We start from the raw sequence: 16,390 nt of genomic DNA on the forward strand, positions 1-16,390 counted from the left end.
TCTTAGACATACATAATCAGAGATATAAATCCATTAGAAGAAAAAAGAGCAGATCCACTCCTTCCTCATGAAATTCATCAAGGTTCATAGAAAAGTCAAAGCTTGTTGTCTGATTTGAAGTATTAAATTCAGTATGTAACTCTCTTCAGCAAAAAGTGAAATTTCCTTTTTCTAATGAAGAAAGAATCAGAGAATACATAAAAAAGTGGAAAAATAATTGAAAGCCTGGTATTTCATGGTAATTTTTGCCATGGAAGTCATTTTTCTAAAAGAAATCTTTTATTTATTTGAAAAACAGAGACAAAGACAAAAAGACAGACAGAGATCTTCCATCTACTGCTTCACTCCCCAAGTACTGACAAGCCAGGATTAGGCTTGCCTGAAGCCAGGACACTGGAACTCAATCCAGGTGTCCTGAGTAGGTGATGGGACCCATCATGAGTCATCATTTCCTGCCTCCCATGGTGTACATTACTAGGAAGTTGAAATTGGCATCAGAGCTAGGGCTTGAGTTCAAACACTCTGATTTGGTATGAGGATGTCCCAAGCAACATCTTATCCACTGTATCTAATACCCTGTCCTAGAGTCCCTTTAAAAAATTCTTTGTATCTTCTGTGTTGTCTGTTCTGTTCTGGGTCCATTGCATCTGTGTCCAGATTTCTGTGACTATGATAATTCTATCCAAGTATGTGGGTACTTCATATTCATGAACAAAATTCATGAAAAGATAATCTGGTTTTGGGGCAAAATATTTAGAAATTCATGCAATTTTTCCCAATACATATTTCCATGAACTTTTCGAAGACCACTTTTACATTTTTCTAAAAAAAGTACAAGTCATGACTCACACAAATACAAAGCAAGCATAGTACTTTATACTTTGTGTGTCTTTGTGGTGTCATACACTTCATAACTACAACTTTAGGAACATGGTGATTCCTCCTACCTTGCCCACCTTCCCACCCATACTCCAACACCTCTTCCTCCTCCCTTTCTTATTCCCACTCTTATTTTTTCCTGAGATCAACTTTCAGTTGACTTTATACATATATGATTAATTCTATGTTAAGTAAATAGTTCAACAAGTAGTATGAAAAAACTGTTTCTCAATACTCAAGACAAGGGCTGTTTGGGTCATTGCTTCTCAAAATGTCAATTTCACTTCTACGGATTTCCTTTTAGGTGCTCTAATAGTTAACACAGGTTAGGGAGAACATGGTATTTGTCCCTTTGGAACTGGCTTATTTCTCTAAGGTATCTTATTTTGAGAAATTTTCAGTCTCCTTTGCTTTAAATATTGTTTCTGTTCCTTTTGCTTTTCTCCTTCCTGTGTACCCATCACATATCATGTTTTTTTCTCTTTAAATTATAATTTTGGAAGTTTCTTTTGACATATATTCAGGATAATTGATTGTCTTTTTAGCCATGTCCAGTCTACTGATGAGTTGATTATAGGCATCTTCATCTCTGTTATAGCATTATTTCCAGAATTTTTAAATTGTTTGATCTCTTTGTTAACATTGCACACTCATTTTCATATTTGTTCACTTATTCCATTAGAACACCTAGCATATTTATCAAAATTATTTTAAATTCTTAATCTGGTAGTTCCAAAATCTCTGTCTTATCTGAATCTGGTTCTGTTTTTAACTTTTAGTATGTCTTGTAATTCTCTGTTGAGGGTTGGAAAGTAACTTAAACACATAGGTCTTTAGTTTGAGTGTGAGTTAGATGCTGTAACTGGATGTAAGAAACTATAATTTCCTTTAATATTCTTGTTTTTGTCTATTATATTGCCTTTATATTTTTAGGCACTCTTTAAATAGCTCCAGAACTTTGAAGTTCTTTTAGCCATTATCTCCTTCTTATACAGTAACTATATTAATGTAGTAATAAGGTGTGAAAGGAGAAGTGTTCCATAGTTCAAAATTAGGTCTGATTTGAGTATTTTCTTCCCCTCAGTATTATTAGCATTTGATAAGACCTTACTCTGTTGGGCTCTGATAAAAGTCTCCCTTAAGGGCAGACCCTATAAAAAGAGAGAGAGAGAGAGAGAGAGACAGAGAGAGAGGTCTAAGTGTAATTCAGAGCTTCCCTCCTCCTGCCAGAAGCATCAGGGTTAATGAGAACTCAGTAGGTTTTCTGATGGTAAAACTTAAGAAGTTGCAGTGTCCCCCTGAGACTGGATCCCTTTGGAACTTTTAACTCACCAACTGTTCACACTGAATACCTAGCAATTAATCTGTTACCATTTAATATGTTCCTACTGACATTGGCTTCTCTTCAGGGTCTTTTGTTTCTGAGCCTCAATTCCAGGTAAGCTATGATTCTCTGTATTTACCTATCTCTCTTCAAGGGATGCAATTTGTCCTGTGACCTCATTTCTCAGACCAATCTAAATGATTGTTGATTTTCAATTTGTTCAGTTTTCCTTCTTTTTGCAAAAAGAGGAGTGACAAATTCTATGCATTTCAGACAGGAAACATAATAAGATTAATAATCAACTTCATCACAAATTTAATGTGACAATGACATTATACTTAATAGATAGATAAATATTTAAGTTATTTCCCTAAGTACATGGCACATAAGAAGTCTCTGATAAAACCTGATAATGCCTCTCAGCTTTTAAAAATGGTGTTGGCTGAATAAGTCATTAGACTGAAAAGTCAGTGTTTTATCTGTGAATGTTGTAATGTGGCAGGTGTTTTTATTGGATGTTATTCAGTTCATTGCACCAAATTATAGAGAGTTAGATCACTACTTACAGATGATGCGACTCTCTTGTCTGGAAAGTCCCACCCAAAGATTCAAAATGAAAATATTTAGCCAGCACTTAAGCATCACATGCAAAACACAATAAAATAAATAGTGAAGCATTTCATATATTACCAAATGTGTAATATATGTGAGTAATTTCAGTAAGATGCTAGTGCCTCTGTTATATTTTCTATGTTGAAGGAACATTTTGTAGAGGACCCTTCCTAGGAAAATGAGTTGACATATAAAACAAAGGATCTGGCTTATAGGAGGCAACTCAATAAATTTAACACTTATTCCTAGTGTCTGTTCTGAGACCTAACTGAAGCCAAGTTAAAGTATAATTTCAAATCAAATGAATGCTGAAAAGCAAGGTGACCATTTAATAAGTTGCCTATATGGAACATTCAGTAATGTCAACAGTGTATTCTAGGTATATTCTAAGCTATTCAATTTATATGTGAATATTATTATCTAAATTTGGTTATGTTATTGGTATTTTCCCTACTTTTTATAATGTTCAAATTATAGGGAGTATTATTTATAAGTGGCATCCATTGCAAGCATAATCTTTTCCACTAGTAACAGATGAATCATCTTTCATTTCTTTAATGTAAGCAATTCTATTCTCTCCTAGAGGAAAGAAAGGTTGTCCTGTGGGGAATGCAGATGGTCTCCTCAATATTCACTTTGAGTTGCCTTGGGCATTTTTTATGTCCATCAATAAATATATTACTTACTCCACTTGTTTCTTTTTAGAAACTGCAAAGCAATGTATCAATAAAGTAGCTTTCCATAGCCACAGTAGTTCAGAATCCATCTTCCCATATTATATACAATAGAAAGATCTTTAGACTATTGTTATTTAGAGTGTGACCCATATAAAAACACCATTGGTGTATTAATTATTCATGCTGTTTAACAAATATCCCCAAATCTAGCAATTTAAAACAACCTACACATAGTGTCTCACAGCTCCGGTGAGTCAAGAGCTAGGTCCCTCTGGTTTGCAACCTCTCAGAAGTCTGCCATCCAGATGGCAACTGGAACTGCACCATCTAAGGAACCATTCAGAAAAGATCTTCCAACTTCACTCTTGTGGCCAGTAGCATGTTGCTGGCAGCTGTAGATCTTTGCTAACTGTTGTCAGGACATCTTAGTCTCTTACACTTTAGACCTCATAATAGGGAGTCCATAGCATGGCACATGGCTTCTCTCAGAGCACATGAGAAAGTGTGCCTAAGGCAGAAGTCACAATCTTTCAGTGATTTTTTCTCAGAAGAGACATATCACTGCTTTTGCCAAATCCTATTCCGTAGAAATAAATCAATAAGCCCGATCTATACTCAAGAGCAAGGAATCACATGAGGACATAGATACTAAGAGGCTTCCTACAACTTGTGAGTTGAGTCTTAATTTGAACAAGATTCCTAAATGATCCATATGTACATTCAAGGTTAAAAGTCTCTGTTCTAGGAAGAGGAGTCATGGCTTTTATCTTGTGGCAGAGACTGCTTCCTCACTTACCTTATTTTTGCAGTTGATTAACTTTCTACAAAGAACAAAAATCAGTGTTCCTTGTAAACCAGTTCTCTATTCAACAAACAGGAAAAAGTTTTAGATTAATGAAGCAACACTTGTGTGAAGATGAGAGAATGGAAATAGAACTAAGGACATGAGGAAGAAGGAGGGGATATAACGACTATGAAAAACAGTTCTAATGACAGCATCAAGAAATTACTGAAAAAGAAGATTAAGCATTTGGGTGGAGAGAAAGGTCAGGAACTATGTTTAAAAGGTGGGAGGGAGTTATTTCCTCAACAACGTTTAAATGCATTGCTGAATTTCTGTACCATGCTTTAGTCTCTTCATGTGAAAATACATTTTCAATTCTAAATTGGAAAAATTTTTATGTTTAACATTTATTATAAATTAATATAAAAACTCCTTGTCAGGTTGATGTACTGTGTGTTTAAGAGTCTTGTTTCCAAAATGAGGAGTTCACTTGGTTGTTAAATCATTGCAGAGGAATCCATGGTCTGACAATTTATAGTCTGTTGCATTAGCCAAAATCATACTTTACATATGCATAGAGAAAGTACTTCAGGAAACAATTTTCACTGTATTAGAAAATGAGAAAGAAACAGATATCACAGTCATCGAAATATCAATTTGGCCTAGAACCTGGTGGAATAATATGGAAAAGCTGTATGTCTTGCTTTGGTAATCTGAAGACTCTCCAGAAGCAATTGTGCACATCTCACGAGCAGGCCTGGTGGCAGGAATTAGATTCAAAGGAGTCACATGTACCAGATGCAGCTTCTTACTTTATCAAAACATCACATATCAGTCAGCGGTGCTGATGGTGGTATTTTTATGAATGTACTTTAGTCTTCAGGGAAATTACTCTTTAAAGGTTTTAGGGAAAAGGTGAACAGTTTTAGGTGTTGTTCAGTTCCGTACAGAAACCTGAATGGAGGAAGAGAAAGCTGACTAATATAAAAATGGAATGCTCTATCAACCAATAAGAAACAAATTTTGATGTAAATATTGAACTAACAGAGAGTGAAGGAAAGCTTTGGTGGCAGGAATAACACTGATTTGTGTCTGGCCACGGGCTTTTCTCAGAGACCAATCCAAACCCATATAGTGATGGCAACGTGTCACAGAATCCTCTCAGCAAAGGGAAAATAACATCCTATTGATTATCTGAGAAAACAGAGGAGTGCTTTATAAATGTAGCTATTAATACACTTGCTGGGAATTGGTGGAGATGGTGAATTTGAAGAGGGAGCAGATTTGGACCTGAGGGGGTTCTGCAAAGGGAACATGCAGATAAACTGGAATAATCTGCCAGGAAAACCATATACCAAATGCCTTTACAATAGCTCTTCAATTCATACAGATACTTCAATTTGTGTGGGGTGTGTGTGTATGTGTGTTTGGAAATAAATATGGCTGCAAAAGAGACCTTATGAGAATTAACTCTCCTGTACCAACTACAAGTTTGGAAGAAAGTGCTGATTTGCTTTTCCTAACTAGAAACTAGGATTAGATTAAAAAGTGATGCTAATCTTTTATTTTTTACCTCATTCATGTATGATATTATGGACTTGCAAAGGCTGCTTTCTCCCTTCTAATTCATGTTCCAGCTGGCACTACATTTGGGATTTACAATATGGGTACTGGGGATTTTACAATAGGAATGCATAACTAGGAGATTTCCTTCTTTTATCTGTTTACTTGGCTTTCATAAATCAAAGAATGAATATAGTGGGGTGGACTTTATGAAAGTTATGACTATATGCTTCTACGCAAGCCTCCAGGATAACAAGATACAGTGAAAAACGTCCCTGTTTGGAAGATATATTCAGTAATTCATGTGGACATTCCAGTTAACTTCAAACAAAGCCAAAGATTGTATATATGTTTGTCTTGGTACAGAAATATGACTTTTATTTAATTCCAAATAATGAGAGATAATTATTACTACTATGCAATTTCTGATAAAGTCATTAAAATTTATACAGGGTTCAATTTTCTGGCTTTAGCAATGGATTTTTACCAGCTATGTCTTTTGCTGGAACAATTGAGATGCAAAATTGATTTTTCTGTATGTTATAGCTTGAACAATGTTCTCATAGAAAAAGCAATTTAGTAATCAAATAGCTACAGGAATAACAACTAATTAGAGTGATGTGAGAATGGAATGAAATTCTGGGGTGATTTGATCTGTAGCATCTTCTTATCAAGTAGCATCTGAAATTAAGACTCAATATGGAATAGACAAAAGTATACCAGGAAAAAGTAGTATTTAATAAAAATATTGTGTGTTGGATGCCTTAGTTGAGCTAAATTTTCGTTATTGAGTGGAATTTATCTTTGTTCACATGACATTGCCACCTCCATTGAGTTCTGTGGTCCACTGGCACTAGAAATAAGCCCTCATGATTTTTCTTCAAGTGTGAGAGTAATTCAGAAAATTCCTAGAAAGGAGGAATTAAAATACAAATTTATTTGGTGCGAAGTCCCATGCACAGTTTTTTCATGGAATTTTTTTGGCAACTTTTTGAAGATCCCTTCATACACATGGAATTTAAAAAATGTTTTGCACTGAAATAAACTAATCTATTAATTCCATTTTCTATTAACTTTTGACATGGCCTCACACAACAAAATTGAGGTCCTGTATACTAAGCCATTTTGTCCAATGGTCACAGAGGCAGATAATGGCAGTGGCATAGTAGATTCTTGTACCACATTTCTTGTGTAACACCACAAAAGAAGTCAATTTGATCAACCATTCCCTAAGCAATTGATAATCTGACTACATTCTTTCTTAAATTCCTTTGTGCCAATTCATAACTTTTGAATGTTCTTGCAGCATTAACCTGACAGGGTAAAGAAAACAGATTTGAAAGTTTACTATGAAGAATTTTCTCTTTCAGTATCCCTCATTTCAAGTTCTACCATAGACCCGGTTCATCAATAGTCAAAAAAAGAAATTTCAGCATTCTCTCTAGAGTGCCAAGACCCTTTACTGCCACCATTCCAAAGCAAAAGAGATTATGGTGAAGAAGAATCCAGTGGGAAAAACACTGAAGACCAGAGATGGGCTGGGAAGGGAAGAGGAAAGGATATCTTTTGTATCTTTTTAGATCAATAGGTTCAAACTTCATCTTTTTTTTTCTTTCTTGATCCCAACTGTGTTTGTTCCTTTTCTTCAATTCATTTCACCAAGTGTTTACAGAACTGTGCTGTGCTAGAACCAGTTATCACCTCTGAACAAACAGAATAATATTTAGAGTGTGACTCACCCCTCGAAGTCCACTTCTTTTAGACACTACCTCCTACTCTGTAATTTTAAGCTAGAAATAACATTATGCCAGTTATTCCATGTTTGACTCCTTTGAAGATATAGAAATTAGATTATATGCTGGGAATGCATCGATGCTGAAATTTTGTTTCCTGCCTTTCAAGTCACATATCAAGTAACCCATATAAAAACTGTGGGTTCCAATCTGAAGCAAAGCTTGTAATTGAGCCATTAAACAGATATTAATTGAGAACTTATGATACGCTGAGGCCTCTTCTAAGGCTTGGTACAGAGGGATGAATAAAACAGACCTAATCTCCTGGGCTTCCAGGTTCATGGAGGAGGAAGAAAACAGTAAGCAAACAAATAATAAGCAGGATGATGATTTCAACTAGTCATAAGTATTATATAGAAACAATGGAAACGGAAATGTAATAATAAAATGGGTGGGAGTACTGGAGAGCATAACTGATCAGGAATTAGCTCTACAAAGAGGTGACATTTAAACTCTGGCCCTGAGGAGGGTGCCAACACCCAATATCCTTAGAGTAAAATAATGAGAACTTTTTAGGTGCTGACTGTAGGAACTCCATGGTTTCCTGCCCACAGAGCAAAGCCACTGTGTTCTCCACTGATGGTGACACTTTAAAAAGACGGGAAGGAATGATAGTGCAGAAAGGCAGGGCAGCTCCAGCAGACAGAAGGGACGTTGTGATTGAGTTCTGTGGTGGATTGCTCATACTTTCAAGGTTCACAGCAGTGTAACCGCACCTTAGTTCTTGGAGGAAGCAGCACACCGCAGGTGAGAGCTCTCTGTGCCTGAAGCTCCCGGTAATGGGCTAGTGGCTGTGTGAACCGGCTTGCCCAGCGCTCCCACAGTGGGAAGCTGTTTACTCTCTCTGTGGAGGACACAGTTAACATCTATAATCATTATCAGCCAGATCAACCCGTTCTAACCAACTTGGTTTCGTCCTTTTCCCCTCAACAATGGTTCAATTGCCTGGGAATGTTTTGCTTTCAAAAGAAAAATGCTTTCTTATTTAAATAAATCATTTCATGGTCAAAGGAAGCTTTGTTACTTCCTAGTCTGTTCCCGCTTTTATTCTTATTGCTCAATAAGATTGAAAAATTTGTATTTGATGCAGTCACTGTGTCAGACAGAAATGCTGACAAAAAATTTACTGTAAGTATGTTTTAACCCCTGAGTGACACAGTTGCTAGGAACTTATGTTATTATTGTATTGAGAGCTGAGCTTCCACAGATCCTAAAATTATGACTATTTGTAAAAATCAGTCATCACTGAGGACAAACCTTAAGATATGGAAGATGTGTTAAGGTGTGGTTTCTCTGTTTTAGGTGTTTACAGCTTAGTTGGAGAAAAGGCTAAAAGACACAATAGTTGCTAACACTGCTAACACACAGTGCTAACACACAGTGGAACAAAATTAAGATATATTGTGAGATAAAAACTCAAAATACTACAAAGGTTAAATGAACCAGTAGAGAAGGCAGAAGTCAGCAAGCAGTGCTTAAATTAGGAAGACAGGATATGAAGAATAGAGAGGATTTGGAGAAGAAGACAGTGAAGCTTTTCAAGGGAGGGCAATTCCCAGGATGGGCATGAACCAGAGCATTTTCCTGCAACAGGGTGGGGATATGAACACTGGAGCTCTTATGAAATGGTCAGACTGATGTTCTGTCTCACTGGTTCTGGGCACAGCAAGTTTTACCAGCTACAGATGTCTTCTGAAGAATTTGCTGAGAATGTTACTTCTATTGATTTTCTAGGCTCATCAGTGAAACTAGGCAAATTGTTGGTCTAATATTTTTTAACTTCAACAGTGTCTTGTTGACTCATGGTATGTGTGTGGATGAAATTGAGCATAAACACTGCCAGAAAGCTTCCTCTCTCAACACAAGATTATTGCCAGGTCGTAGAGACAACATCACAAATAGAGAAAAATCTCAGGATATACTAAATTCACATCCTTCTGTTGATGGCCATTTCAGAAAGAAAATAATTTTCGCCATTATCATCTATGTGATTTAGTTTTGGTGCTCTACTCTGAGAAGATCACTGAAGTCACTTTAATATCCCAGTAAAATGAAGGTTTGACAATTTTACTTCATGTTTTTTGTTTTCAACTTAAATTTTTGAAACCTGTAATCTTGCATCTATGGATCATAATTCTGCTAGTGTTTGCTCATCATGCTTATTCAGTTCCAAAGTTTGCCTTCAGTTATGGATTAACTCCCCAACAGGAAACATTTTTACAATATGAATGCATACTTTTGAACACAATGGGCTCTTTTTTCTCTTATGGCTTGAGTCACCAAGAATGAGTGCCTTTGATAATCTAGAAACCCACAACTTTGAATTAACCCTGGATCTTAAAGAGAAAATTAGCATTGCCCAGCCTCTTGGGTTAATACCCAATCAGAGGAGCAAGAATCCATTTTCAAAATATAGTGCATGTGAGTAGGACCTCTAGTGGCCACGCAAGTCCTTGTCTCCTTTTCTGAGCAAAGGACTTCAGTACCAACAAGAAACTGGACAATTAAGGGAGATCTTACTTTTCTGTGGGTTGCGGGTGTCTATACAAAGTGGAAAAGAATGATAATACATGTAGTACAGTATTATTCGATTTCATTAATGAATATTGAAATTTTATAATGATATCTGTCACATTATCACTCAATAGACACTCCTATAATGCCAGTGATGAGCCATAATTTCTACACTTTCCTCTTCTCCCCTCTTCTTCATACACAGATTCTCATGTAAACATGGATTAACTATTAATCTGGCCATAGACAGATCGGATTCAATATGACATTTTCAGGCATCTTGATTAGGATCAGAGATGAGCGGAAGCTGTATTGATTCTCTTGGAGTCTGATGCATCTGGCAGGAAGTGGGTTCTCTAATTATGATCCAAACCATGGATCAGCAATTCACAAAAAGATCCTACAATCAGGTGCAACTGCGTTTTATTACTTTAAATTGTGGACTGCATGAAATAGAATCCAAATGAATCAGAAGCATTTTTCAAGAATGTATAATAACTGGCAAATCTTTCCTCTCTCCCCCTTCTCCACAGGTTAACCTCAGAGCCACAGATGTCAGGCTCATGCGCCAGTTGCTCGTTATCAATGACAGCATCGAGTCCTTCAAATGGATGATTGAGGAGAAAGCCACCATTACCAGCCGCGGCAGCAGCCTCAGTGGCAGCCTGTGCAGTTTATTGGAGAGTCAAAGCACCTCCTTACGTGGCAGCTACAACAGTCTGCATGATGGCAGTGACGGGATGGACGGCATCTCTGTGGGGAGCTACCTGGACACTTTAGCAGATGACGTACCAGGCCATCAGACCCCTTCAGACTTGGACCAGTTTAGTGACAGCTCCATAATAGAGGACTCACAGGCACTGCACAAGCATCCCAAATTGGCTTCTGAATACTACTGCTTTGGCTAATGACCCAGTTTTCTGCATGAGACTGGTGTGCAATTAACTTGTATTTATCCTTCTTCTCTGCTGCTGTATTTTTGATGTGATTTTTTTTAATGAGGCAACCTTTTTTAAAGAAGCTTATTTTGAAACTGCTTGCTGGTATTTTTGTTGCTCCTAATATTTCTCATCTGGACTGATTTATTTTTCTCTGTTATACTTCTTTTTTATTTATTATAATAATTTTCTCCCTTCTTTTACAATGGCACAAACGAGCAGGGGGAAAAATAAGCAATAATTATGGTTTTCTGGGGTCAGGGATTACAGAAAAAAATCTTTGCTAAATTTTACAATAAATCAAAGTTCAAAAGTAATGTATTTTGTTGCTTGCTTGTGTTCTTAAATGATTAAAGATTTCATCTTCTAGAGGATATTGACTTCTATTACTGTTTTTGTGTTAGGCTGAACAAAATGCTTGAGACTAAATAAAACATGGTTCTGGGCTACAGTGTCTCAGTATATAATCAACAATACTGTTAGTTATACAGTTTTACATGCCAAACATTTGGAAAGGTCCCACTATGTGCAATCTCTGTGACTACCCTTAACTTGATGCTGCACATTAGCATTTTGTCATCAATAATTCTAGTCCAAACTGTAGATTTGTGTGATAATGGTATTATTCTTCCAAATTTTAAAGAACAGTTGAGAATATATATGAAAGTGATTGAAGACAAAAATGTCTTAAATTTAATTGTATTTTGAAATTTTCCTGACATTTGCTGTATGCATCTTGCAATTCTGATAGGATGTATAACCACATTGATGCACACATACAAGTATAGAGAGATGCAGATAGATGGAGAGAGAGAGAAAGAGAGAGAGAGAGAGAGAGAGAAGAAGGAGGAGGAGGAGATTATAGTTGGGGAGTAGAACACCTCATTAATAAAGCCCAGTATGCTATTCTTTCATGCTAGGATGCATAAATAATTTGTTAGCTTTCTGAAATGTCACTTAGAAATATTGCAACTCATAACTCATGACATGAGCAAATATTTAGTTTTGATGCGATGTTAGTAATCCTCTACATTTCTTTTGATTCCTAGTGTGAGAATCTAATTAAGATTTCAAACTCTTTGTAATGATAGACTCTTCTGCATTAATACTTTGTAATACAAATCAAAAAGCCTTCCTATTTATAAATACCTGTATTCAAGAAATTATTACCCTCAAATGACCTTAATGGCCAGGACTGGGCCAGACTGAAGCCCGGAGTCTGGAGCTTCTTCTGGGTATACCACGCAAGTACAAGAGTCCAAGAACTTAGGCCATCTTGTGCCACTTTCCCAGGTGCATTAACGGGGATCTGGACCAGAAGTGGAGCAGCCAAGTCTCAAACTGACACCCATATGGGATCCCTATGTTGCTGGCAGAGGCTTAACCTGCTGCACCACAATGCTGGCCCCTAAATTCATTATTTATAAAATATATTATTCAATTTCCAATTAAAATCTACCAGGACCTATAATTTACACATCTTTTCCCTTAAGTTGCTTGATATAGTCCTCAACACAAAAATTCCACCAAATGAGAATTTTCACCAGTCGATGTTTGAAGAAACAGAGACATAGAAAGAAGATAACTGCTACAAATCCTACAGAAAACATCAAAACTGGGATTTTAACTTGAGTATGTCTTACTCCTAACAATAATATTCAATAACCTCTTTGGTACCTATGATATTAAATATTAAAATATGGATGAAAAGGGAAATATGTGCCATGATAAAACAAAAAAAGAAAATGTAATCAACTGTATTTCCTCCCATCAGTGGTCTCCATGTTTTCCAATACTGAGCTTGCTGAGCCTGCTCTTGAAATCACATGTCCAGAGTCAGGTTTTTTATTTAAGTTTTTTAAAAATTTTATTTAAGGTATACAAGTTTCATGTATTCCTACATAGAGATTCAGGAACATAGATGATACTTTCTGCTCTACCCTCCCTCCCACTAATACTGTAACCCTCTTCCTCCTCCCTCTCCTATTCCCACTCTTAATTTTTACAAAGATTTATTTTCAGTTTACTTTATACTCATAAGGTTAACCATACACTATGTAAAGAGTTCAACAAATAGTATGAAAAAAAGAACACTATTCCTCAACAGTAGAGACAAGGGCTGTAAACAATCGTCAAATCTCAAAAATGTCAATTTCATTCCAATATATTACCTTTTAGGTACTCTATTTGTTACCCCAGATCAGGCAAAACATGGTATCTGTCTTTTTGGTACTGGCTTGTTCCACTAAGTATAATGAAGTCAATTTTATGCTTACAAGTGAATCAGGAATGGCCAGTGCAGCGGCTCACTAGGCTAATCCTCCGCCTTGCGGTGCCGGCACACCGGGTTCTAGTCCCGGTCGGGGCGCTGGATTCTGTCCAGTTGCCCATCTTCCAGGCCAGCTCTCTTCTGTTGCCAGGGAGTGCAGTGGAGGATGGTCCAAGTGCTTGGGCCCTACACCCCATGGGAGACCAGGATAAGTACCTGGCTCCTGCCATTGGATCAGCGTGGTGCGCCGGCCACAGCATGCCGGCCGTGGCGGCCATTGGAGGGTGAACCAGCGGTGAAGGAAAAGCTTTCTCTGTGTCTCTCTCTCTCACTGTCCACTCTGCCTGTCAAAAAAAAAAAAAAAAAAAAAAACAAGTGAATCAAGAAGTGCCCACTCTTCAACCTTCCTAATTAATTGCCCCACCCCTTTCTTCATACTTTCACTATCAATCTAGTACAGATGAATTAGTTTATTGCTTTACTTGGTTTTAATCTAGAATTAAATTAAGCTATTTTTAGCACAGATAATTTACCAGAGTAAAATTCAAAAATACACACCACGATGAATCATAGAAAACATACTAAGAACCAAAACTGATGAATTACAAACAAGGTAATAAAATATGTGACCATGTCTACAGCATTTGCAAGGAAAATATCCTTAACAGAGAAGTGGACAGTCAATAAGAGTATATTTATAAAATGAAACTTCTAACTCCTTTAAAACCCAAAGTTGCCTAGGAAAATCCATGCCAATGAAAGATGGTTTCTGTTCTCAGATCACAGTCCTAGATTTTGGATTCAATAGGGGTAGTTTTTTATATCCTCTTTTTCCAAAAGGCTTCCCCTGCTATCTCTCCACCTCATAACACCTATAAATTTTCCCTCTACAGAAAGGAAATTAGAAAAGTATATAACATGGGAGAAAGGTGTAGAATAGTTTCACTTATGCATTGTATTTTAAGGAACCTATAATGAACATTGACAGAACATTTGAAAATTTTCTTAGCTTTATGAGTTTCAGTATTTTATATTTATTTAATTTTGTAAAAGATAGCAAATATAAATTGCATAATTTAAATATACAAATGGTCTTCCAAAAGTTCATGGAAGGAACCGGCACTGTGGCATAGAAGGTAAGGCCTCCACCTGCAGTGCCGGCATCCCATATGGGCCCCAGTTCTAATCCCAGCTACTCTGCTTCTGATCCAGCTCCCTCCTAATGCTCCTGGGAAAGCATCAGTGGATGGCCCAAGTTCTTGGGTCCCTTCATCCACGTGGAACACCCAGAGGAATCTCCTTGGTCCTAGCTGCTTATCAGCCCAGCTCTGCCCATTGCAGCATTTAGGGAGTGAACCAGCAGATAGAAGATTCTCACTCTCTCTCTGTTCTTTCACTTTTTCTCCCTTCTTCTCTCTCTGTATTTCTGCCTTTTAAATATATAAACAATTCTTTTAAAGATAAAAGATATAAATTTGAAAAGTTCATGGAAGATATATTAGGAAAAAATGTAAAAATTTCTGAATTTTGTTGCACCAAAACAAATTTCTCTTTGAATTTCATTCTTCTACAAAGTTTTGAAGCACCCTCCTATAAGGCAAATATATATATATATTTTTAACTTTTATTTAATGAATATAAATTTCCAAAGTACGATTTATGGATTACAATGGCTTCCCCCCCATACCGTCCCTCCCACCCACAACCCTCCCCTTTCCCACTCCCTCTCCCCTACCATTCACATCAAGATTCATTTTCGATTATCTTAATATACAGAAGATCAGCTTAGTATACCTTAAGTAAGGATTTCAACAGTTTGCTCCCACACAGAAACATAAAGTGAAAAATAATAGATGATTTTTTTAAATGATGATGAAATCAGATCAGACCTATTGTCATGTTTAATCCCAGTGAGAGTCAAGTTGGGAGTTGATAATTTCTTTTTTTTTTTTTTTTACAGAGGATCAGTTTAGTATGCATTAAGTAAAGATTTCAACAGTTTGCACCCCCATAGAAACACAAAGTGAAATATATTGTTTGAGTACTCGTTATAGCATTAAATCTCAATGCACAGCACATTAAGGACAGAGATCCTACATGAGGAGTAAGTGCACAGTGACTCCTGTTGTTGACTTTACCAATTGACACTCCTGTCTATGGCATCAGTAATCTCCCTATGCTCCAGTCATGAGTTTCCAAGGCTATGGAAGCCCTTTGAGTTCTCCAATTCTTATCTTGTTTAGACAAGGTCATAGTCAAAGTGAAAGTTCCCTCCTCCCTTCAGAGAAAGGTACCTCCCTCTTTGAAGACTGGGATCTCACTCACAGAGATCTTTTGCCAGAGTGTCTTGGCTTTCCATGCCTGAAATACTCTCATGGGCTTTTCAGCCAGATCCGAATGCCTTTAGGGCTGATTCTGAGGCCAGAGTGCTATTTAGGACATCTGCCACTCTATGAGTCTGCTGAGTATCTCACTTCCCATGTTGGATCACTCTCCCCTTTATTTATTCTATCGGTTAGTGTTAGCAGGTACTAGACTTGTTTATGTGCTCCCTTTGACTCTTAGTCCTTTCATTATGATCAATTGTGAACTGAAATTGATCACTTGGACTGGTGAGATGGCATTGGTACATGCCACCTTGATGGGATTAAATTGGAATCCCCCGGTATGTTTCTAACTCTACCATTTGGGGCAAGTCAGCTTGAGCATGTCCCAAATTATACATCTCTTCCCTCTCTTATTCCCACTCTTATGTTTAACAGGGATCACATTTCAGTTAATTTTCAACACTTAAGAATAACTGTGTATTAATTACAGAATTAAACCAGTCATATTAAGTAGAACAGACAAAAAAACTACTAAGAGGGATAATGTATTAAGTTGTTCATTAACAGTCAGGGCTATGCTGATCAAGTCACCGTTTCCCATAGTGTCCATTTCACTTCAACAGGTTTCCTTTTTGGTGTTCAGTCAGTTGTCACCGATCAGGGAGAACATATGGTATTTGTCCCTTTGGGACTGGCTTATTTCACTCAGC

The 16,390-nt window shown here is 36.9% G+C and overlaps 1 protein-coding gene across 1 annotated transcript in view; it reads left to right on the forward strand.

Annotated features, from left to right (window-relative positions):
- LURAP1L (leucine rich adaptor protein 1 like) overlaps positions 1-11,401 on the forward strand; it is a 42,490-nt gene extending 31,089 nt beyond the window's left edge. The window contains exon 2 of the mRNA XM_002708094.5: positions 10,680-11,401. Coding sequence (XP_002708140.1) covers positions 10,680-11,054 — 375 coding nt within the window. The 3' untranslated portion in view covers positions 11,055-11,401. The remainder of the gene's footprint in view (positions 1-10,679) is intronic.
- Positions 11,402-16,390: the final 4,989 nt, after the last annotated feature.

Source organism: Oryctolagus cuniculus, chromosome 1 (assembly GCF_964237555.1).
Source record: "Oryctolagus cuniculus chromosome 1, mOryCun1.1, whole genome shotgun sequence".
Classification (NCBI taxonomy): domain Eukaryota; kingdom Metazoa; phylum Chordata; class Mammalia; order Lagomorpha; family Leporidae; genus Oryctolagus; species Oryctolagus cuniculus.